This window comes from Emydura macquarii, unplaced genomic scaffold (genome assembly GCF_026122565.2).
Source record: "Emydura macquarii macquarii isolate MOO-44397 ecotype Brisbane River unplaced genomic scaffold, CSIRO-AGI_Emac_v2 contig_318, whole genome shotgun sequence".
NCBI classification, from domain to species: Eukaryota; Metazoa; Chordata; order Testudines; family Chelidae; genus Emydura; species Emydura macquarii.
The window spans coordinates 7949888-7975800 of NW_027130455.1; the positions used below are offsets into that span (position 1 = coordinate 7949888).

General features: G+C 41.8%; 1 protein-coding gene across 1 annotated transcript; it reads right to left on the reverse strand.

Moving 5' to 3' along the window:
* Positions 1-265: 265 nt before the first annotated feature.
* Positions 266-24651, reverse strand: MED17 (mediator complex subunit 17). The gene is made up of 12 exons (XM_067568216.1): positions 24223-24651; positions 22059-22225; positions 20229-20448; positions 18304-18440; positions 18127-18211; positions 15363-15515; positions 9811-9941; positions 7154-7338; positions 6331-6468; positions 4905-5022; positions 3209-3368; positions 266-1080 (listed from the first exon to the last, which is right to left on the reverse strand). The coding sequence occupies exons 1-12, from the start codon at positions 24461-24463 to the stop codon at positions 875-877; spliced, it is 1941 nt and encodes a 646-aa protein (XP_067424317.1). The 5' UTR covers positions 24464-24651; the 3' UTR covers positions 266-874.
* Positions 24652-25913: the final 1262 nt, after the last annotated feature.

A 25913-nucleotide genomic window follows, 5' to 3' on the forward strand; every position in this document is an offset into this window, starting at 1 on the left:
ATGTCCAGGGACCATGCCAAAAGTAGGGACTCAGAGAGAGACGTCAATTGAAGGGCACATGACAGAAACTCACTCGCTAAGGACAACCTGAATGATGAGGCTTTAATAATTTGTTATGGACTCTGCTGTCTCCTTCCTTGCCCATTTCCATCCAAAAAATCCACTAGCAGTCAGAAGAGCAAGCCACTGAACATGCTATGAATATTAAGACTGCTCCCCCAAATGCTCAGTGGTAACATAACCTATACTCTCTCTAAAGGCCAAAAATCATAATCTCTCAGAAGAGCCTAGAAGTCTTCTGAGGAAAACTGTAAAGTCACACAGGAATAGAGGTTTTTCCATACAGAAATGAACACGCTGCTGAGCTTCATTTTATAAAGAAAAACTGGGAAAGCCAGTTGAATCTGAACCACTATAAAATATTACCAGAATGCCGTATTATGTGTGTAGTTAACTTAGCTCAAGTGTCTTCAGAACTTTGATTGTGTGAATTAGTTAGATGTTCTCTTAGCTACTTTCAGTAGCCAAAAGCAAAGGCAATTTTAGGACTCTGCAATAAATAGCAACCTTCAGAACTCCACGCCGATATCATAACACTAGAAAAGTAAAGAGGTCCTATTTTAAATGGTATTTTTTAAACCTTAATTGAAAGGAACATTTTTTAAAAAATCGTATTTATTTCACATAGCAAGTAACATATTTCTGACAATCACAATAGATACGTATCTGTAGAGAACTGCAAAATCGAACGCTTATGCACTATGCGTTCTATTTTCACGTATTATCTCCAGGTTAGGTTTCCCTTTGCTCTCCTGACTGATACCACTACAAATTAGTGGCAATCCAGTGTCCTCCTTAGTAAGATGTCAGGCTATTAGCACGGAGTTAGGGCAGCCATGAGGAGCTCCATTTTATATACAAAGTTACGTCCTTCCATTTTATTCCACTGAACTTCCTTGAATGGCCCACGAAGATGGTTCCATTTGCTGTCTTGCAGCACATCACTTTTAGGGAGGTCTTTGCACTGACACCGAGGAAACTGAACCATAACTTTGCTGCCACTTTCAGGACCATTACGGACTGCAATGAACAGAAAACACATAAAGACAAACTCTTTACTTTTTTTAATTAGTCATATTAAATATCCTTATACACAGTATACTAACCATATTTTCCCATATTGTAACTAAACAAGAAAAAAATTAAAACACTGCTACTTCTAATGAAGTCTTCTTCTGGCTTGCTCTCAAGGTTTCCCATTTTCCCTGCATGTTTTCATTGCTCTTTTGTACTACATTTTCCTGGTCCAAGAAAACCATCAGTTAACAACTATATCCAAGAAAATTAAATGAGCATCGGAATCCTAAAATTTTACCACCAATTCCTACTGACCTTTATCCCAAGTCTGAATCTTAGGAACGTATTTTGATACGGTCTCTCACAGTATTATCGTCAGCAAGTTAAAGAAGTATGGGTTGGATGAATGGACGATAAAATGGATAGAGAACTGGCTAGAGCATAGGGCTCAACGAGTAGTGATCAATGGCTCCATGTCTAGCTGGCAGCCGGTCACAAGCGGAGTGCCCCAGGGGTCGGTCCTGGGGCCGGTTTTGTTCAACATCTTCATTAATGATCTGGAGGATGGGATAAATAGCATCCTCAGCAAGATTGCAGATGACACTAAGCTAGGGGGAGTGGTAGATACCCCGGAAGGTAGGGATAGGATACAGAAGGCCTAAACAAAGTGGAGGATTGGGCCAAAAGAAATCTAATGAGGTTCAACAAGGACAAGTGCAGAGTCCTGCACTTAGGACGGAAGAATCCCATGCACAGTTACAGACTGGGGACTGATGAGCTAGGCAGCAGTTCTGCAGAAAAGGACCTGGGGGTAACAGTGGATAAGAAGCTGGATATGAGTCAGCAGTGTGCCCTGGTTGTCAAGAAGGCTAATAGCATATTGGGCTGCATTAATAGGAACATTGCTAGCAGATCGCGGGAAGTGATTATTCCCCTCTATTCAGCATTGGTGAGGCTGCATTTGGAATACTGTGTCCAGTTTTGGGCCCCCCACTACAAAAAGGATGTGGAGAAGTTGGAGAGAATCCAGCGGAGGGCAACAAAAATGATTCGGGGGCTGGAGCACAAGACTTATGAGGAGAGGCTGAGGGAACGAGGCTTGTTTAGTCTGCAGAAGAGAAGAATGAGGGGGGATTTGATAACAGCCTTTAACTACCTGAAAGGGGGTTCCAGGGAGGATGGAGCTAGGCTGTTCTCAGTGGTGGCAGATGACAGAACAAGGAGCAACAGTCTCAAGTTGCAGTGGGGGAGGTCTAGGTTGGACGTTAGGAAAAAGTTTTTCACTAGGAGGGTGGTGAAGCACTGGAATGGGTTACCTAGAGAGGTGGTGGAATCTCCATCTTTGGAGGTTTTTTAAACTGCAGCTTGACAAAGCCCTGGCTGGGATTATTTAGCTAAGGTTAGTCCTGGTTAGTCCTGCTTTGAGCAGGGGGTTGGACTAGATGACCACCTGAGGTCCCTTCCAACTCTATGATTCTATGATTTATGTGCCTTCTCAAGAAGATTTTATAGATTAATTCTTTTCCAGTGTACTCATCTGATATAATCTTTTAAAGAGACAGTTACGAAAGTCTCCCAACATTTTTGTTGCATCTACTATCAGAGACATCTTTGCAATTCTTTTTTAAAGTACTGTGGGAGTCTAGCTCTCTCTAAAACAGTATAAGCAAACTGATTTAGTGAGGGGAGCAAAGTTCTTCAGTGCAGCATTATCAGTGCACATGGAAGCATGGGGCTAGTGGTCAGAGCACTGATGAATGATGAATTCTAGTGGCTTTACACTATGTGTAATGCAAAATTACTTTATTTACTTGCATTACAAATAATGAAGCATAACTTAAATATGCAACACTATTTTTCCTGTATTTATTACCGAACAAATCTGAAAACAATATTTTTTAAAAACACTTTAAGATGATTATCCCATGTACTAAACAGCAATGAGTAGCAGACTTAATTGAATCAGTGCTTTACATAAATGTTAATTCTACACCAGAAAAAAAAAGCTTGTTTACAAAATATTTTTTTATATTATGAAGCCATGAACTCTCAGGATTGATTCTATAATCAAACTGCTAGAAAGTCTATAGTTCTCATATATTTCTATTACAATCATCCAACAAAATTCTACCTGAAATAGCATAGTCTCCACTTGGTGATGCCACAGTTATTGCTGATGCATTGCCGATACTCTCTACTGGTCCCAGACCCACATGATTACTGAAACTTAACACGTGCCATCCCATCACTTTAGCCAGCTGCTGAACTGCATGGACTTGATGTTGTGACATCTGAAAGAAGACAGAGGATTAGGTTCTTTTTATCTTTGTGCCTTACAGTTTTTATTGTATCTGGCTCCTATTCATTTTTTCCTGGCCTGTATTAGTCATTTAAAAAAAAAAAAAAAAAAAAAAAAAAAAAGGGATTTCCACCTCAGATGCACCCTTCAGTTTCAGAAGAAATACCTCAATACATATAATAGCAAGTAGAAACTTGCCTTCATGCATGCCTGTTACTAGTTCATTCAGAGGTGGAGAAGATAGAGGTATTCAGCATGCACAAGTTACACAGTTGGATAGATCTATGACTCTCTAAAATGTATCGTTTCAGTGAGGTTCTTTTATAAGTTCTGGTTTTTAAACTAATTTTGAACACAAGTCTCCAAAATTACTCAATCAACTTGTATATGCTTAAGGTTTCAGAAGTATCCTTCCTCTAGTCTCTTTTACTTGAATATGGGACATCTAACCCCTTCTGTATAGCATTTACAGGATATTATGCAGAAAAGCAGTAATGAACCATTTCTACATGACAAATTAGGGAAGATTAGAGTTGGGGTTATCAAACATACTTGACCCACATGGACGCCCTCTTACCCGCCTTCCCTTTACAACTGTATAACATTCTAGTGGAAACTACAGCAATTACTTATATGAAAAAGCATTTTAGCTCGCTTTTAATGTAATTCAATAGTTGGAAACAAGGAGGAGCCAGTGCCATGTGACCTGCCAGTTCTCTATGGACCAGTTTGAACACCACTTTATTAGGGGAAAATGAAACCTCACTCAACAGAATCTGTTCCAACTTGTTTTCTTTGTCCGATGAGAGTTCCACATTATAGATTATAAGGTGGCAAACTAGCTGTATGTTAATGAAATGCTTGCATCTTTACTATACAATGTGTCACATCTGAACAAAACCAAGAAGACTTATTGTAAACCGTTAAGAAACCACACTTTATTCAAATATCAGCTGATTTAGTAGTGTCAGGCTGGAAACACTGACACATGTTGAGAGTGATGTTAATTAAGGGCATACTAGCTATTAAGAGCTCCACTACTGATGGGAGTTTGTTTTACACACAAATACCTTAATGTCTGACCTGACTCCCACCAAGTAAATAGAATCCTATGATTAAGAAAAGCAGCATGCTTCTTTGCTCAGCACTGTGTTCTGAAGGCTCACATGGTGAGTAGCACAAAGTTTGCAGTTAAATGTATTTCCAATGAACTTTTTTGTTAGTATTTCTGGACTCACATCCACCTGGCTAAAACATGTAATTTTTGACACCAGTTCCCACACTCGATACACAAACATTTCTTTATAAAGAATTTGATCAGTCATCTTCAACCTGCAAAATTATTTTGAAATTCTTGTGTGCATATTTGGAATTTCTACCTAGTTTCTATCTTTCTGATTTCATTAAATGACACTTTTGTTTCAAATACACTAATGGTATTTATTACTGTTCATCCCAATCACAGAGACAGGACAAATACATGCAAGTAAAAAAATCCCAGAAAGAACAAACTTGAACACGAGTTTACCTGAGATAGAAGAAAATCCTGTAATTCTTGCTCTTGATGGGACAATGTAATAACTCTTCCATCTCTGTGCACTACCCTGATCTGTTCAATTCCAATGTTCAGCTGTAGTTGAATGGATCTTTTAAACAAAAAGATACAATCTGTATATTTATTGAAAAATCATCTAGAAGCTGGGAGTTCACAACTACATTAATAAAGAAATTCTAATTACAAATTAAAGTCACTTTTAAAAGCATCTTACACATGCTAAAGAACAATCCAATAGGAAGCCACTATGTTGACACCCCCATGTTCTTGATTAGGACACTGAGGGGCAAACAGCTTCCATTTGAATAACAAATGAAACCTTTAAAGGTTGTTTGTTAAGCTCTGTTTTTAAAATATTTTGGTTAACTTAGAACAGTGGATGTTGGCTTATCCTCAGAGATCAGATGACATAATATGTAGCCTCTCTCCCCAAGCTAGTTCTATTCTTGTCAATATCAATCCCACTCTAGCTCATAAGATTCTTGTTCTCTGAAGTGCTCCAAGAGCACAGAATCCCATAAACTGCAATTCCCTGCCAACTTAAAAGAACAAAGCCAGCAGAGGGTGAAGACCCAGTACAAGCCACATGAGACTCATCTGTGATCTCAACAAATTCAGGGTCACCCAATGGAGGATTTACCTGCAGGGCAATTGGAAACAAAGTAACTAAACCAGTTTCAATTCATGCCTTTAATTATTTCAGTGCAAATATGAGCGTGGGATACAATTCTGAAATATAAATGTCTGTTTTGGTGCAAGTTTGTGTATAGACACTTGTATTACAGAACTGAATATCCACACACACAATTGCACTGAAATAACTAAATGTGTGATTTATTTTAGTTCCAGTTTTTGTACAGATGAGCCCATAGATTTTAACAAGATTGTAGCTCTTGGTTCAGAGGGTTAGCAGTTTCCCTGGCCTACTAATGTATAAGTGGAGAAAAGCATTTTAAAGACACTTTTAGTAATCAGGCCCAACATTTGACTCTTCCTCTAAAGGAATACTGTCAAAGTTAACTATTTGAAGAAAAAGATAATATCTATGTACTAAATTCCTACATTAATGAACATTTTTGCTACAAAAGGTAGACAGCTTTTTAAATTTAGGGTTTCTCTTCTGAAAGTTGTTTTGGCAGAAGTGAATGTTGCTTTTAAATCAAGCTTCTCTCAATCTATGTAAAGTTTAATTTGTTATTTTCTCTCATTTTCTGCAAACACATTAATATTCCATACCTGAATACCTATAGCAAACACAAATAATGGGCATACATTGGTCTGCCTGAAGTTGGATTGGATTTCAAGGGAACAGCACAATGTTATATGCGCTCAGTCATCGTAGCTAAGAGACAACTCTTCTACCTATTTAGGTAGAGAATATTTCAGTTTTCATACTTACTTGCATATCTGTTCATAACCTTGGGAAGTTATTAGAACTTTGACACTGGATTCATAAACATCATTTATGTTTGACCAATGGGCTTGAATCTGTGGATCCTCAATACGACTAGCTAGGCTGTCAATGGTTCGAGCAGTTCTAAAAAAAAAAAATAGAGGAAAACCATACCCACAGTAATCTACAACTGCCACAATCTTTTTTCCAAGTGAGGACAGGAAAGTGAGCAGACAGTGTGATCTAGCCGACACTGTGAAGTACTCTTGTAAAATAAGTTTATTTTACAACTTAAGTTTTATGACACCTAAAGCTTTGTTTATTTGCATAATAAGGTGAGCAGTTTGGGCATACACAAGGGTATAAATCAAAACTGTTTTGGTGCCTGAACTGCAAAGGAGGCGTATCTGTTTATACTTTACATGCACCCCCAAGAGAGTCTTAAACATAAGTCAGCATGTAGATCAGCTATGTGTTTTTCCACAGTGAACAGAGGAAAATACTGAAAAAGACTGATGTAGTGCCTTTGTTAAAGCAGAGACATTTATATTATAATGTATTGATAGTTATCCTGTAGAGATAAAGGGGTATCTTACAAAAAGTATTGAACTTTCTGTGTTTGTATTTTATAGGTGTCACTGTACTCACATACTTGAAGATGGGATTTTTAATCTTAAATATTAGGAGCCAATGAAATTTAGAAAAGCATTCTGCAATAACAATAGTAATACATTTTGAGAACATTTCCAAAAATTAATTCACAGCCTGTGTGGAACACAAAACGCTAGTTTTTACGATGGCATTAATCAAGAATAGCTTGTGCACATACCTGCGCCTCAGAAAGATGTGTTTTGCCTGTTTAATGATCTTTTCCAGAAGCCCTTCACTTGGTTGTAAGGAGCTGATGTCATTTTTATCAAAAGCCTGCGGCCCTGCCATTCTCATTCTCTTATGGCCAAACGGTGCACTAGCTGGATGTGGCATCATTGTAGAGCTCAAGGTTTGCTTGTGGAACTGCAACAAATAAGAGCTTTTAGAAGGGAGGACTGAAGGAGAAGTCAACAAATCTCAAGTGTCTGCTCTTCTAATACACACAGCTAACAATTATTATTATAATACACTGCTTCATGTCATTATTATTACTATATCATGTCATTATTAATTATTATTATTGTTATTATACACTGCTTCAGCTATTTTAAACTTGATTCTGACCAACATGGAGGAGTTGGTTGCAAATCTGAAGATGGAAGTCAATTTGGGTGAAAGTGATCATGAGATGATAGATTTCATAAGTTTAAGGAAAGCAAGGAGTGAGAGCAGCAGAATAAGGACAAAGGACTTTGAAAAAGCAGACTTGAACAAACTCAGAACTGGTAGGAAGGAAAGATAGGAAGAATAGTAAGAGGCCATTATGACTCCATCAAGAACTTTTCTATGACCAGAAAATCAAAAAGGAATCCTACAACAAAGTGAAAACATGGGTGAATTGCTAAGGAGGAATAAAAAAATAGCAGCACAAAATAGTAGGGACAAAATTAGAAAGGCTAAGGCACAAAATGAGTTACACCTAACAGGGGACATAAAGGCAATAAGAGGTTCTTTAAATACAGTAGGAACAAGAGAAAGATGAAGGAAAGTGTAGGTCCTCTATTCAGAGGGGAGAGAAAGTAAATAACTGAGGACATCAAGAAGGCTGAGGTGTGTAATGCCTATTTTACTTCAATCTTCACTGAAATGATTCATGGCGACCAAATACGCAATGCAATTAATATTAACAACAACGGAGAAGGAATGCTAGCCAAACTATGTAAAGAACAGGCTAAAGATTATTTAGATAAGTTAGATGTATGCAAGTCGATAGGATCTGATGAAATTCATCCAAGGGTACTTAAGGAACTAGCTAAAGCAATCTTGGAACCATTAGCAATCATCTTCGAGAGCTCATGGAGAATAGGTGAGGTCTAGAGAAAGACAAACATAGTACCTATGCTTAAAAAGGGGAACAAAGAGGATTTAGAGAACTACAGACCAGTTAGCCTAACTTCAATACCTGGAAAGACACTGGAACAAATTTTTAAACTATCAGTTTATAAACACCAGAAGATAATAAGGAATAGCCAGAATGAATGAGTCAAGAACAAATCATGCCAAATCAATCTAATTTCCTTCTCTGACAGGGTTACTGCCCAACTTGATATGGGAGAAACAGTAGACGTGATATCTGGATTTTAGTAAGGCTTTTGATGATCCCACAAGATAATCTCATAAGCAAACTAGGGAAATCTGGTGTAGATGAAATTACTATAAGGTGGGTGGTACAACTGGTTGAAAGACTGTACTCAAAGAGCAGTTATCAATAGTTTTCTGTCAAACTGGGAAGGTGTATCTAGTGGGGTCCCACAGGGGTCAGTCCTGGGTCCAAGTCTATTCAATATTTTCATTAATGACTTGGATAATGGAGTGGAGAATATACTTATAAAATCTGTGTATGACACCAAGCTGGGAGGGGTTGCAAGCACTTTGGAAGACAGGATTAGAACTCCAAACAGCCTTGACAAATTGGAGAATTGGTCTGAAATCAAGATGAAATTCAATAAAGAGAAGTACTTCACTTAGGAAGGAAAAATCATATACACAATTACAAAATGGAGAATGACTAGGTGGTAATACAAAAATTCAGGAGCTTATAGAGGATCAAAAACTGAATAAGAGTCAATGTTAAGCAGTTGTGGAAAATGCTAATGTTCTGGGGTGCATTCGTAGGAGTGTCATATATAAGACCTGGAAAGTAATTATCCCACTCTACTCACCATTGGTGAGACCTCAGAAATTAAATGACGTCTCTGAAGTCACACAGAAAATCGGCAGCAGAGCTGGAAACTGAACCAAGACCTCATGAATCCCAGTCCATTACTCTAACCATACAACCATCTCTCATGTCCACAGTAACTCTGCTTCTTCATGATTGACTGCATGGAACCATGCTCTAGGAGATGCACACATCCTGGGCATATGATCTCAGAACTTTCTAAGCACTGTTCTTTAAGGCTATGCATGTCCTTGTGCCCCCCTTGTCCCAAAGGGATATAAGGGGCCACAGCATCAACCATGACACAGCTCCTTCTACAAAATCAAGAATTTATAGTAAAACTCAAGAATAGTGAACAGAGAAGTAAAGAAAATGATCTCAAAGAACCACAATTATGGTAAGTAACTGTTCTTTAAGAATGGCCTGCATGGACCATGCTCCTGAAATGAGCATCCAACCTAGATGCTACATCCATGAAACAATATTCCATAAATTCCTGGGATCAGCTTTGCATATGTGAACAATGGAGACATTTCTCAGACATGCAACAGAGGCTGCCTTACGTAGGTGAGTAGAAAATGACTGGCCTCTGGTGGTGGTATAGTAATATGACATTCTCAGAGACTATAAATGGGAAATAAGAGAACTGCAGTGTTCAACTAAAAATGCATTACCTCTCTAATGAGCTGATGCAAATTGTGTTCCAGAACATATAGGTGATCCTCTGGACTTTGTTTTTCAGAAGCAGCTTTTTGGGATTTCTTATCATTAGAAGAATGACACAAGGAAATAGACAACTGCAAACCTGTATAAAGTAAATGAAAAGCAAAAATACTCAACTTTTTCATGCTAATAAGTAGAAACAAGCCAGGATAGTTTTTTCTTCCCTACTCTATCCCCTTTTAGAATCATTAGCTTTGCAATCAATGTTAACTGTTTCAGAGAAATTCAAACAAACAATCATGTCACACTGCAAAACTGAAAAGAAAATCTGATTATTTTGCCAATTTGTAATTCAAGATATAATTAATAAAATGCCCAGGGATCAACAAGTGACTTAATAGATTTTTTCATATACAATTTCTATGATTCTATCAAGTGAAAAAAAGGGAAGTCTGCTAAGAGTGAGACTCTGCAGTATATTTAAGAATGTAAAAATGGCCATATTGGGTCAGACCAATGGTCTATCTAGCTCAGTATCCTGTCTTCCGACAGTGGTCAATGCCAGGTGCTTCAGAGGGACTGAACAGAACAGGTAATCATCAAGTATTCCATCTCGTCGCCCATTCTCCGCTTCTGGTAAACAGAGACTAGGGACACTTCTGAGCTGGTTTTGCATCCCTGCCCATCCGGGCTAATAGCCAGTGATGGACCTATCCTCCATGAATTTACCTACTTCTTTATTGAAAACTGTTGTAGTCTTGGCCTTCACAACATCCTCTGGCAAGAAGTTCCACAGGTTGACTGTACACTGTGTGAAGAAATACTTCCTTTTGTTCACTTTAAACCTGCTGCCTATTAATTTAATTTGGTGACCCCTAGTTCTTGGGTTATGAGAAAGCGTAAATAACACTTCCTTATTTACTTTCTCCACACCAGTCATGATTTTATAGACTACTATCACATCCCCCCTTAATCATCTCTTTTCCAAATTGAAAAGTCCCAGTCCTATTAATCTTTTCTCCTATGGGAGCTGTTCCATATCCCTTATTTTTGTTGCCCTTTTCTGTACCTTTTCCAATTTCCATACATCTTTTTTGAGATGTGGCAACCAGATCTGCATGCATTATTCAAGATGTGGGAGTACCATGGATATATAAAGAGGCAATATGATATTTTCTGTCATATTATCTATCCCTTTCCTAATGATTCCTTACATTGTTAGCTTTTTTGACTGCCGCTGCACACTGAGTGGATGTTTTCAGAGAACTATTCACAATGACTCCAAGATCTCTTTCTTGAGTGGTAACAGCTAACTTAGACCTTATCATTTTATATGTATAGTTGGGATTATGTTTTCCAAAGTGCACTACTTTGCATTTATCAACATTGAATTTCATCTGCCATTTTGTTGCACAGTAACCAAGGTTTGTGAGATCCTTTCGTAACTCTTTGCAGTCTGCTTTGGACTTAACTATCTTGGGTAGTTTTGGATCATCTGCAAATTTTGCCACCTCACTGTTTACCCCTTCTTCCAGATAATTTATGAATATGTTGAACAGTACTGTTGGAGGCTCAGTACAATTTGAATTGCTTGACCACTGTCCTACAGACCTAGCATAGCTTCAGTTGCTTGCTTGGCTATTCTGACCCCTGTAGCACGACATCTTCCAGTTGGCAGAGATGAATAGGACTACTCTGTAACCTTATAGATGACTCAGTTTTTGCATACCACGGCACATAATAAAACAAAATACAGACACTGTATGCTTGCAGCTGCACATAGATAATGGTGATGGGAACAACAAGTTATCCTTGAATGTCTGGGGGGGGTACACTGTTTCATTGCTTTTACTCCGCCCCTCCTATCACCAGATGTTGTTTTGACGACCCCAATTATCATGGTGAGAATGGAATGTAGTTAAGGGTGGAAACCCAATGTAGGTAATTAGCATATATGATAATGAGAAGGATAACTAGGTGAAGGTTGTTTATGGAAGAATATAAGTCGTCACCACTTAGATAAAGGAGGGCGCTCCATCAACACCTGACTCTGTGGGAAGTGCTGCTGGTTGAACCAAAGGATCCACTGACTCCCGGTGGGGCCCCTGAAGAAAGCCATTCCTGTATACAGCCTTCTTAGTGACTGCTTAGCGCTCCAGGCTTAGTGAGTATGATATACTGTAGTTAATTTTAGGCTTTGTATCTAACTAGTATATTTACAGAAAACCTTGCACATTAAACCTTATTGATCTGCAAATCGGATGTACCGTGTCTCACTGGTATCCACACTGATCACAAAGTGTCCAGTATCAATAAGTACCGGTTCCAATACAGACCCCTTGGGACCAATGTTTACCTCTCTCCTTTCTGAAAACTGAACATTTATTTCTACCCTTTGTTTGCTATCTTTTAACCAATGACTGATCCAGGAGAGGACCTTCCTTCTTATCCCATGACTGCTTACTTTGCTTAAGAGTCTTCGGTGAGAGGCTATCTAAATACACTATATCCACTAGATCACCCTTGTCCATGCTTATTGACCCCCTTAAAGAATTCTAGAAAATTGGTGAGTCATGATTTCCCTTTACAAAAATCATGTTGACTTCTCCAACAAATCATGTTTATCTAGGTGTCTGATAATTCTGTTTTTTACTATAGTTCCAATCAATTTGCCTGGTACTAAAGTTAGGCTTACTGGCCTGTAATTGATTGCCTCTGGAGTCTTTTTTTAAGAATTGGCATCACATTAGCTATCCTTCAGTCATCTGGTACAGAAGCTGATTTAAAGGATAGGTTACATACCCCCAGTTAGTAGTTCTGCAATTTCACATTTGAGTTCCTTCAGAACTCTAGGGTGAATACCATCTGGTCCTGATGACGTATTACTGTTTAATTTATCAGTTTGCTCCAAAATTCCTCTAATGACACCTCAATCTGGGACAGTTCCTCAGATTTGTCACCTAAAAAGAATAGCTCAGGTTTGGGAACCTCCCTGACATCCTCAGCCATGAAGACCAATGCAAAAAATTCATTTAGTTTCTCCGGGATAGTCTTATTTTCCTTGAGTGCTTCTTCAGCATCTTGATCATCCATGGGCCTCACTGGTTGTTTAGCAGGCTTCCTGCTTCTGATGCACTTACTATTTTTTTGCTGTTACCTTTTAAGTCTTTGGCTAGCTGTTCTTCAAATTCTTTTTTGGCCTTCCTAATTATATTTTTACACTTGAACTCTGGCAAGTTATGCTCCTTTATATTTTCCTTAAAAGGATTTAACTTCCACTTTTTAAAGGATGCCTTTTTGCCTCTAACTGCTTCCTTTACTTTGTTGTTTAGCCACAGTGGCACTCTTTTGGTCCTCCCCCTATGTTTTTTAATTTGGGGGTATATATTTAAATTGAGCCTCTATTATGGTGTCTTTAAAATGTTTCCATGGGATTTCACTTTTGGCATTATACCTTTTAGTTCTGCTTTAACTAACTTCCTCATTTTTGTGTAGTTCCCCTTTCTGAAATTAAATGCTACCATGGTGGACTGCTTTGGTGCTTTCCCCCCAGCAGGTATGTTAAATTTTATGATGTTATGGTCACTGTTACCAAGCGGTTCAGCTATATTCACCTCTTGGACCAGATCCTGTGCTCCACTTAGGACTAAATCAAAAAGTGCCTCTCCTCTTGTGGGTTCCAGGACTAGCTGCTTCAGGAAGCAGTCATTTAAGGTGTCAAGAAACTTTATCTCCGCATTGCGTCCTAAGGTGACATGCACCCACTCTAGATGGGGATAACTGAAATCCCCTATTATTAAGTTTTTTTATTGCCTCTCTAATCTCCCTGAGCATATCAGTCACTATCACCATTCTGGTCAAGTGGTCAGTAATATATCCCTCCTGCTACATTCTTGTTATTCAACAATGGAATTATCATCCATATCCATAAAGATTCTATGGCACAGTTTGGTTCATTTAAGATTTTTGCTTCATTTGACTACATTTTCTTTCACATAGAGTGCCACTCCCCCATCAGTAGGACCTATTCTGTCCTTTTTGTACCCTGATATTACTGTCCTCCATTCACTATCCTCATTCCACCAAGTTTCTGTGATGCCTATTACATCAATATCTTCATTTAACATGGGGCACTCAAGTTCACGCACCTTAGCATCCGAGATCCCCTTCCCCACTGGGCAGAATACTCTAGCCCCACCACCCTGCTGCAGGGTAGAAGCGCTGAGCTCCCCACCTGGTCTGGTAGGCAGGGAGAGGGAGGCAGAGGAAGCTCCATGAGCCACTCTAACTGTAAAAGACCTGCATGTGGCTCCTGAGCTGCAGTTTGGCCACCTCTGGTATATAAGCACTTAAAAAATTGTCACTTTTTAGCTGCCTGCCATTATGTGATGTAACTGAATGAGACGCTGTCATTTGATTATTTCCCATCAGATCCTACCTGTATTTTATCATCTTCCATCCTCTCCTCCTTACTAGGATATAGAGAATCTCCATTAATAGATCCTCCCCTAAGGGATGTCTTTGTCTGAACCACGTGCTTCTTCACACCTGGCAGCTTTCCCCCAGCCCTTAATTTAAAAACTGCTCTATGAGCTTTTTAATTTTATGTGCCAGAAATCCAGTTCCATTTTGGTTTAGGTGGAGCCCATCCTTCCTGCATAGGTTCTCCCTTTCACAAAAGGTTTCCCAGTTCCTAATAAATCTAAACCCCTCCTCCCTACACCATCGTCTCATCCACACATTGACCCTGCAGCTGTCTGTCTAATTAGCCCTGTGTGTGGAACTGGAAGCATTTCAGAGAATGCTACCATCGAGATCCTGGACTTCAATCTCTTACCTAGCAGCCTAAATTTAGCCTTCAGGACCTCTCGCCTATTCTTTCCTATGTCATTGGTACCTACATGTACCACAACCACCGGCTCATCCCCAGCATGACACAAGTCAGTTTAGATGTCTAGAGAGATCCACAACCTTCACACCCAGGGAAGAAATAATTCTCATTTCACCAACCATTATATTTTTTTGAAGAAATCCAGAAAAATAATCTTAATAAAGAGAATCAGGGTCACCCTCAGTAGGAGTGGGGGATTCTCAAGGCAACTCAGAGCATAGAGGATGCTTTCAGAGTCCCCATATTGTTGGACCAGCCTGATTGAAGGGTATTAGACTCTATTCAGGTACATTAACACAAGTCAATCAGACGTCTTGTAGTCTCCCGCAGCCCTACCTCTGGAGAGAAGAGGGGTTAAAGAGCCTCAAATTCCAAGGTAGTGCACTGGACTACCACAACTTTTGTTGTTGGTACCACTATTATTGAAATAATAACAATACTACAAGTGTACCATGAGTCATTTTTAAAAACAAACACTTCAGTCAGAAAAGAGCAGATGCAGATAGTTTCCAGAGAAGTCTTTTAATCCAAGTCTTCATTCCGTGTAAGTAAAGAACAAGGAGGTCAACTGACCTGCCTAAAAGTCATATAAATCAAAGTTTAAGTCTGAATTAAAATAGACAATTCTCTGAATTCCGCACTCCATGATAACAGTCTCCCAAGGTTTCTTACCTGGAAAAGGCTGGGAGATAATCTGGTTCTTCACAACAATGTGAGGAATTTGTGATTTAATTTGAACAGCTTCTCGAGACAGCTGAGCAAATATTTCTTTACATAAAAGAACGTTTTGTGCAGCCTCCAGTTTTGTCTGCCAATGTGGAGCACCTGAAAAACAACCCATTTTATTAATTCAGATGTCAGCTGCTGGAGAATGATTAAGACACCAGACGGTAAGTGGAACTGAAAAATCTAGCCTACTATTCTCATCTGAGCTGAGCAGTGTTAGAATATTATCTCAATTATGTAAGCGAACATAAAACCAAAACACCAGTGAATTCTAATCAAGCCTACATGGGCATATTATTAACTATTTGTATTGCACTAGCGCCTAGAAGGCCCTGCTACATTGTGCTGAACACTGTATATACAGTTAAAACGACAGTCCCTGGCTCAAAGAGATGGCAAACTGAGTAAGTATTTTCAAAACAACAGGTTTATACTTGTAAAATTAACCCGTGCATATCAAAACGGTAACATTTTTGAAAATCAGGCAAGTGCTTCAGTGTGGATTTAGAAGCCTTCAGTGTGGATTTAGATGCCTAAAGCTTATTTTTGACAATTTTTGCCTGAATAAATAGATGGGCCTTACACCCTCAATGCAAAGATTGCCATATGAGCTCAGACCAGTGGCCTAACTAGTACAGTATCCTGTCTATGAGTGGCTAGCACCAAGTACTTCACAAGAGGGTGCAGAATCTCTGTAATGGACAGTTGTGGAAGAACCTGTTCATGGGTGAACTTTCTTTCTAAGTCCAACACTCAGTGACTGGCTTCTGAAGAATGAAGTCTTAGGTCTTAGTTTGAAATTGTAAAGGTCATTTTTTTAATCTTTTTTTAATCCTGCTAAGCTTTTAGATTCACTGATGTCTTATGGCAAAGAAATTCCACAGATTCCATAAGTGTTATAAAAAACAATTTCCTTTTATCAGTTTTTAATGTATTGCCTTTCATTCCAACTGGATGCCCTCCTCTGCTTGTATTATAAGAAAAGGTATATAGGAGCATTGGATTCACCTTCTCCATGCCTCTATAATTTTCCCTTATAATTGTCTCCTCACTAGATTTAACTCCCAAAGTTTTCTCTCTCCATGCCTCTAGTCCTTTTTATTGATCACCTTTAAATCTCTTCTAAATCATATTTGAGATGAAGTGGACAGAACTGACTATGATATTCCAGATGAGGGCATACCATCAATTCACATAAATCACTGGTATGTCAGGCAAATGGGAAAGTTAGTTCCAGAACTTAGCACTCCCCACTTAAAATGCCATGCACTGAAACATTTAAATCTCAGAAATATGAAAAAAGTATCCAAGCTGACATCAGCGGTCAAGAGACTGCCTCTCCCTATGCACTATCTTAAGTAGCCACGCCCCAGACCATTCAGGACTTTACGGAGTAATATCAACACCTTTAATTATATGTGCAGCTAATGCAAACCTTAGAGAACTGGCTTAATATGCTCCTTTCATCCAACACCACTAAATAAGTGGGTGGCTGCTGCTGAACATGCACCAGTTTTATTGAATATAAATGTCCATTTAGCAAAGAATGTTTTGGTAACTTGCAATTTCAACATTTATTACATAAGCAAGTAACTTCAACTTTACTCCACAAAGATTATTTCATGTAGTTTTCTTTAATCCTACTGTGTTTCTTCCTGACTTTAATGAATAGCAATGCAAAAGATTGAAGGGATACATTCTGTGTTCCCAATTTATAGATACCAACTAAATGCTATATTTACAGTAGAACCTTGATTTTAATGATCAGTTATAAACATTATTCTTCCCAACCAGGAGGTGAGTGAGTATGTGTGTGTAAAATCACATAACAAAAGTGACGTTGATGAAAAACAAGTCAACATGCCTTCACATTCCAAGGTCTTTAATGCATTGGACATTGCTTTGCAATGGATTGAAAAACAAGAAGAAAGTGATGCACTGCAACACTACTGTAATTTTATGAGCTCCTCAATTCCCAATTAGTTTGTAAAATAGGGGTTGTCGTTCGTGTGTGTGTGTGTGTGTGTAAAAATATCACAAACTTGCTCTTAACAGTTTTGTAAATGGTTCGAGCTGACATCACATGTCTAAATCTAAATTTTGGCTTGAAACAGAATATTAAATAAACTGAGTTACCATTAATAACCTTTTCAGGAAAAATTGAACTACATGCACTACAGAAGCCATTTGATCTGCTTCTTTTTCTCTCTGCTGCTCCTCCCCTTCAAAAGCACGAATATTATACATTGGTTCATCCTCTTGTGTACTTGGAATATTTTTTTATATATATATATATATATATATATATATATATATTTTGTAAAATAATTTGAGAAAAAGGTTTAAACTGAACCCATATTAAAGTGATTTTCAATTAACATCAAGATAGATGATTGACTCTTCTCCTAAACAAGTATGTAATTAACAGCTTTATTTCAGAATCTAAGCATATGCATTAGAGTCATCAAAAGAGTTTTAAACACCTTCAGCAGCATCATATCCATATGTACATTTTGAAGGGGTCACATTTGCAAAAGCTGATTTTGCATCTATGTGTAGAATTTCAATTAAACCAAGAATGAGAAAAATTATTTTCCCTTTTGTTGTTTGTTTCAGGTATTAGCAAGTATTTCTCCATAATATATGATTCCCCGTCTAAAGCAAACTGAATCCTTAAGACCAGAATTTAAAGAATGGAGCATAGTTGTACCTGGTTTCGATTTTGGCAGAGGTCTTTTAAAGAGGTTAACTGTGCCAAGGTCACCTATATCTGGAGCTTGCTTTTGAATAGAAACCTATACAAAAAAATGAAAAAGTTATTTGGCTCCTGTTCTGTATTCCAACTAAACGAATAGTACAGAAACTATACAAAATATTTTTGGCAAACCTTTATATAGGCTGATCCCTCTAAATCACTTGGAATTTGAACATCCAAAGCACAGTAATCCTCAGGTATCTTCTTATCCAGATCAATGTCTGTGTTCTTTATCACTTCAAATGTGCCATGATGAGGGAATAGGGATCCTAAAAAGGGAAGTGGAACATGCACGTCATAGAAAGTATCATGAAAACATCTAAAAACTTTCACACGACAATGTTTTCATGGATCAGAAGTCTTCTCATCCTTGCATCATGCAAGCAATATTGCTTACACTTGACTGACATCATTTCTTGGGGGGGAAAATGTTCAGTTTAGTAAAATGTCTTATTTCCACCCCATAATTGTCAATTTAAGAGGCTCTATATGTTAGCACTAAAACCTTGTCTACACTACAGGTTACTTTGGTATAATTTACATCGCTCAGTGGTGTCAATAATCCACACCCCTGAGCGACATAAATTATGCCAACCTAAGCGCTGGTGTGGACAGCACTATGTCAGCTGGAGAGCTTTTCCCACCAATATAGCTACCGCCTTTCACGGAGACAGGAGTTATTAAGCTGATGAGAGAGCTCTCTCCCGTCAGCTTAGGCTATGTTTACACTGGTGGCGGCAAATTCGCCGCCACCAGATCGATCTTTCATGATTGATTGAACGGTCAATGAGACCCGCTCAATCAATGAGGGATTCGACTGAATAAGTCCACCCCCTCAACTAGTGTAGCGCTGAGCCGACGAGAACGCTGTTCCCGTTGGCTCAAAGCAATGTGAACAGCGCGCAGAAGCAGTCGACGGGAGTTATGCAAACTACTCTGCAAGGTTTGCGTAACTCCCGTCGACTGCCGCTGAATTTCCAGGTAAGTGTGAACAAGCCCTTAGAGTGTCTCCACCACAAGCACTATAGCGGTGCAGCTGCACTGCTGTAAGTACTGTAGGATAGATGTGGCCTCAGAAATACAGCAGAGTGACATGATCTAAGAAATGAGGGATATGGGCTATATTGTTCCTTTTTTTTGAGGGGTGAGGAAGGTAGGAAAGAATGAGAGAGGAATTGTTGGCTTAAATGTCGTGGTACCTGTGATTTTGCCAGCAGGTGCAGTGTCCCGTGAACATTTTACTTCCCGTTTAGAATGATCATAACATGTTTCCATATAATGCTTAAAACTCTTCGGATTAGATTTTTAGATGGCACAATAAAGTGAATCTTTCAATTTGTCATGGTGATGCTCAATTCTCCTTTAGGCCATGAACACTTACACAAGGGCTTAACTTTAAGCACATGTATACTCATTGATTTCAAATGGGACTACGCATGTGTGGAGTTCAGCACTTGCTTAATTACTTGCTAGATCAAGACATTAGGGCAATATTAACCTTGTAGGAACAACCACATAATCAATCACCTTTTGTATATTGTACTATAATTCTTTCCCAGGTTATAGTATCTAATATGTTTCATTCAATAACATTTATAATCACTCATTTAATACTTCATAAACCACACTATAGTACTGGAAAGTTAGTACTTTGGAATATGGGGATTGTGTATCAATTTAGAAAAGAATAAAAAAAGTGACCAATATATCTTTTAAAAAAATTAACAGAGCAAAACTAGGCATTAGAAATTAACGATGAAAAAAAGCTACTATTCATCTAACTGACCCTACTACAGGATTGTTCCTTAAAGTACCTTTTATAGTGCTCCAAACAGTCTACTTTTAATGTACCAAAAGTGATGCAGCTTTATCATCATCTTTGGTATCTGAATCTCAAGATGTTTCTCCGGGTATTAAATGTTCCCTCACATAACTCTTATTTATAGTATTTCACCACTTCAATAATTCCTAACTTTGTGTTTACAATTAATCATCTAAAATTGTTTAATGAAAACAAGATTTAAGATTCATTCTCAGTAACCGGTGACTTGCCATACCTGCACTTCTGTAGCTCAGGTCCCCAAGGATTTTGTCTCCCACTTTCCTCAACTTCCAGTGCTGTCTCAATCTCAAGAGCTCAGAGTTGAAATCTCGTTGTCGTTTATTTTCCTGGTTTTCTGCAACCGATTTGGATAACCTTTCTGCTCCTTTCAACAGGATTTGGGCTGCTCCAGCTAGTGACTTCTTCTTTGAAATTAACTGTAAAGTCTGAGGATTCTGGAAATACAAAAATACATTGCAATTTTGAACTGTTATAAATATTTTTAATGTTTAAACAAATCTTCACAGTTCTAATTACTGGAAACTGGTAGTGACTAAAACTTACCATCTGCTGGGCTATTCAGTAACTTACTTTGAAATTAGTTTCAGACTGGTATCACACTACACTAACTGGCATGCTTGTTGGCACTCTCAGCAGATACATCTGTAAAGCACGAAGGATTGTTTCTCCAAGAATCAGGCAGCACAGACAATACTGAAGAGGTTTATTCATGATACCGGGAAGTCTGATAAATCAGCTTCAACTTGATGGTGTTACAGTGGTCAATTATATACGCTTTCTTATCGATTACATAGTATGTTTTAAATTCTTTATCTATTCACTTACAAATACAGACATGTTCTCTCTGGATGAGACAAACAGTGATAATGGTCGTTACATACATGCAGAGACACTTTAATCACTCTACCTACATCAAGGATGCGAGGGCTACACTCGGGGTGGGGGTAGGGTGGAGGAAGAAGGGGTGGGGGGTCCTTACAGATAGGTGGCAGATGAGACAGAAATTCTAAAAGCAAATGTGCTGTTCTCATTGGAATTAGAATCACTAAGAGGACATCTGGCTTCCTGAGCCATCGGATGTTTACACTAGCCATTGTCCTTGAGGATCAGGTATGCTCATTAGCCATTTACATGAGTTTCAACCCACAACTTGTTAGCTGAAAACAACCTCAAGCCTTACACATCAATGAGATTGAGCTACCCCTCTCTCCCCTTGAAATGGTCCCTCTAGTTGAAAGATGAGGCATTGCAGTAGGGCAGCATGGGGAGGCTTGCACTAGGCCAGTGGTTCTCAAACTTTTTGTATTGCTGATTCCTTTCACACAGCAAGCCTCTGAGTGTGACCCCCTGACCATTATTGGTGCCCCCCATTGCCCCAGCCCCCCGGGTTGCCCCTGCTTTGCCCCTGGCCCTTGCGGGCTCCCCACTCCCCCTTCGCCCCATACCCCTGCACTGTGCCCCCTTCGACCCTAACCCCTACAATCCCTCCTTTGCCCACCTAGGTAAAATGACCTGCACGCACAGACTGGCTGGTGTTGCTGCTCACTCCCCCCACCAACACTGCTCCTCCATGCACCCTTAGGCAAGGGCAGAGAGCAGCAGCTCCTGATGCTTGCCTCACAGCACAGCCCAAGTGGGGAAAGTGACCTAGATGCAGGGAGCCCTGGCATTGCTCCTCGCTTCTGCCCCAATCCATCCCAGCCTTCTAGGGGGGTACAGAGGAATGGTGGGGGTGGGTGAGCAGTATCCGTGTGTCACCGCTCACCGTTTTCCCTCCACGTTCCTCTGCTGGGAGGAAGCACGGAGGCTTATAGCCCACGCCTTCCTGGGGCCAGGGCTCAGAGCTCTGTGGCTGGTGGCGCTCCATGCTCATAGGCTTGTGCCTGGCCGAGATTGGGGCTCACAGCTCACGACCCTCACATAACCACTGTGGGCATGACCCCCAGTTTGAGAACAAATGCACTAGGCTACACCTGTTTTGTGGTTATGTAAAAAGTCCCAGTTGAATGGACTCTTCTGTATTAAGCATTAAGATAGTTTGTACCTGCTTTGGAGGAAGTGGCTCCTGCACAACTGGATCCAGAGTCATGAATTTTTTATCCTTGACAATGCTGAGAACATCATAGAGCACACACATCTCAGTCAAGGAACCTCTTAAATTGTTTCTTACTGAATCCCAAGGCCAAAGGGACGGTTGAAACTTTACCAACCCTAAAGCACAAAAACAAAACAAAGTTTTATATTCCAGTAGCAAACAGACTGGTTCTTAAACTGAAGACAGAGGATAAACAGCCTGCAAATCATCAGAAAAATGTGCATTTTAAAATATGTCTTTTATTTATATAAGTGTGAGTATGTTAAACGTCCTCCTCTGTGCCTAATCCAGAGAGAATAAGAGTCTTATAGCCCCAGCCAGAGAATCTTAGTTCTTCAGCTCAAGCTTGTACTCTGGAGTCCCCAGCGCAGTGTTTCTCAACCTTTTAAGTAGCAAGTACCCCCTAACTTCTGAAAATTTTAATAAGTACCACTTAAATTCAATTTTCCACAGGGTTTACAGACTAATGTGAGCCATACGTTGGAAGAAGGGCTGAGTATATAAGGCCGTGATAGGACAGATGTCTGATTTAGTGTGGGTAGGGTTACCACCTTTACATCAGGGGTGCACAACTCAAGTATGTACCTGGGCTAGAGGTGATGTTGGCCAAAGCTACAAGGCTTTGAGCGGCATGCCAATGCTGGGGAATATAAAGCACTGCACCAAATTTTTTGCCATAGATTTGAGAGGAGGAAGGGGTGAGAGACAGGGAAGGAGGGTGAGAGAGAGAGAGAGACAGGAAAAGAGGGTAACTGGTGAAAACTGGGGTTGTCATAGTTGTCAATTTCACTACTCAGCTAGACCAGTGAAACTGACACATTTTCTGGGCACTGGGCTTTGAGCCAGGGAGGGAGGGCTGCCACCTGGGCAAGTTGCAGGCGGCTGCCACCTGGCTGCCAGCTCAGTCTGAGCTGGGGCAGAGGAAGCTTCCGTGCCGGCTAGGACCCAGGGATGTGGGCAAGTGGCTGCTGCCCATCTTCAAGCCAGGGCGCTGGGGGCTGTCCCTTAGCTCAGAGCCGGAGCGTGGATGCCTGCCAACCAGCTGTGAGCCCAGCTTGCAAGACACAGGAGGCTGCCACCGGGCTTCCACCTGGGAGCTGGGATCCGGCAGAAAGCGGGGGCTGCTGCCTGCCTCCCCAAGAGCCTGCCGCTGCCGCCTGCCTTCCAGCTGGGAGCTGTGACTGGGTGGGAAGTGGGCTGCTGCCGCTCGCCTCCCCTTCACTCTGTTTTTGCCTGGATACCCCCTGCCTGTGTCTCGCATACTCGCAGGGGTACACATACCACAGGTCGAGAAACTATGCCCCAGTGCATTGGCCAAGTCATATAAACAGGAGCTTGCTCAGGATTTGAACTGCTCTGGGCCTTGGATGCACAGACCAGTAGATCACATTAACAGTAGGCTAACACAAGCTGCTGCAGTGACAGATACCCACAGTTAGGCTTTGACCAGTATGTTTCTCCCAGAGAAGAGTTATGACAACAGTTTGGTCAGCTCCTGAGGAAAGAATGTACTTGATACAACATTCAAGGTAGACCACACCATCCCCATGCCGCTGGGCTGCAGACACCAGTGATCAGAATACACAGGTTGAGGCAGGGCACATCACACTAGCACTCTGGACTCTGTGTGTAGCCTGCCGAAGTCTAGTGTAGGCCCAGAATGGCATTTCCATGACAGTGGAACCCGTCCATGGCACGGATCCTACCTGCTGTCCCACACAGGTGAGCCTGACAAGGATCCCCAGCCACTGTAACGCGGTTCCACATAACTGCGCAGAAGGTGGCTGAGACAAACAGCACAGCGCAGGGATGAGGGCCAACACGGCAGGCCGGCTGGGCCCAGGGGCTGTCCATAAACCACGCAGCTCATCGGGGCAGGGGTCCTTAATTTTCAGTGTTACAAAGGGGGAGGTGCCGGGGCTGGAAACCCCTCCCCCCCACACACACGTGTTAGGTAGTTTCTGGTCAGCCCCTTGCTAAGGGCTGGGCTAGTGCATTGCTCGGGGGGGGGGGAGGCACCGGCGCTGCCTCTCAGGAGGCTAGGTCCCAGCGGGGGAGGAGGGGAAGGGGGGAGGAAGGCCGGCGGCGCCCCCGCCCACGTTTTCTCTCTCACCCTCCTCGTCCTCGGCCTCCCCGGGCGCGGCCCAGTCGCGGGCCTGCTGCGCCCCGGGCGGCGGCTCGTCCTCCTCGGAGCCCGAGCCCTGGCTGAAGTCGATGCGCTGCGCCAGGCGCGCCAGGTTCTGGGACATGGAGAGCGGCTGCAGGTAGGTCTCGCTGCCGTCCAGCCCCACCTCCTGCACCTGCTTCTCGCTCGCCGACTCGATGCTGATCCGCACCGCCGGGGCCCCCGACATCTTCCCGGGGCTCGGAGCGCCGCTGGCCGCGGGGCAGCGCCGGGGAAGATCGCGGAGCCCACCTAAACCGACAGGCCCGGCAGCGCATGCGCACAAACACTACGGGTACCGGCCGGGGACATACGGCATCGGGGCGTGGCCACCGGGCAGCAGCGGCCGCCGCCGGCGGGGCAGTGGAGGTTCGGTTCTTTCCGGCTGGGCCTCGGGTAAGTTCGGAACTGCGGGGCCGGGCGGGGCTAGAGCAGGTTGCAGCCCGGGCCTCGTTCTGCGCCTGTGTGTGCGGGGCCGCCTCGTTCCGCCGCAGCTGCCCAGCCCCAACCAGGCCCGCCTGCGGCAGGGAAAGACAATCCAGAGCGAGGCTGTCAGCTGTCATGGCAACGTCAGGCACTGCCTGGGCACGAGCGCCCGGCTGCAACCCTCTGCCAGCTGGGCTCAGGCACCCACCCACCTGCAGCCACCTGCAGCACAGCACCTGGCAGCTCGCTGGCTGCAGCGGGGAGGGGACGGGGGCTGCTCTGCCCCCTCCTGCAGAAAGCACCAGCGGCTCAGGCTGCGCTCACTTCTTTTTTTTTCTTTTTTTGCACGAAAGGGAAATCTAAGTTTCAACACACGGAGGCCTAGTCTCCCCTGTAGCGTTAGGCTGACCAGTCCAGGTTATGTCCACCTCATTACATCAGTGTATTACAGCGCTGTAGGGGTCCTGCTGCACCGACATCATAACTCCACCTCCACGAGAGGCCTAGGGCTTATGTGGGTGTAGTTAGGGCGAGACCGTTTCCATGTAGACACTCAGGTTACGTCTATCACTGTTAGCTGTCATTCTTGTCCGCCTAGCTCACAGCTCTGGCTGTCAGCCGGCGGCAGGTCAGTTCTGGCTCCTTGTTCCCAGCTGGGCTCCCCCCGGCTAGATGTTCCCTTCAGGAGCCCAGCAGCTGCCCAGGCTCCAGGCACAGAGCTCCCCCCTGTGAAGCTGAAAGCCTGGAGTGAACAGCTGTGCTCCGGGACGGTATGGGGGCATTGCGCGTGGCAGGGAGAGCCTCGGTTCTCAGTCCGCCACACTGCCCCTCTTAAGTCAGTGGAAGCGCTCCTGATGACGATGTGCACCATCGCCAGGCAGAGGACAGTGTGGACGTGAACTGCTGCATTAAATTACTGCGGTGGCTTTAAGTCGACCTAACATAAGTTGACTTAAGTTTGTAGACGCACTGCTGGGGTACGGGAAGCAAGCAGTAGTTGTGCTGAGTGGACTGGTGCTGTTTCTTGGCATTTTCAGCCCATCCCAGATCTGTAGGGACTTCCTGCCATGAACACAAATAGCCCAGAGCACTTTAAAGTGGAGGCCCTGAGATTTCATGAACACCCATGCTAGCAGCAGCATAGCCATACATCAATGGCCATACTTGGTCATTTGTCCTTCAGAGGGGAAAGTGAGTTACAAGATACAGAGTAG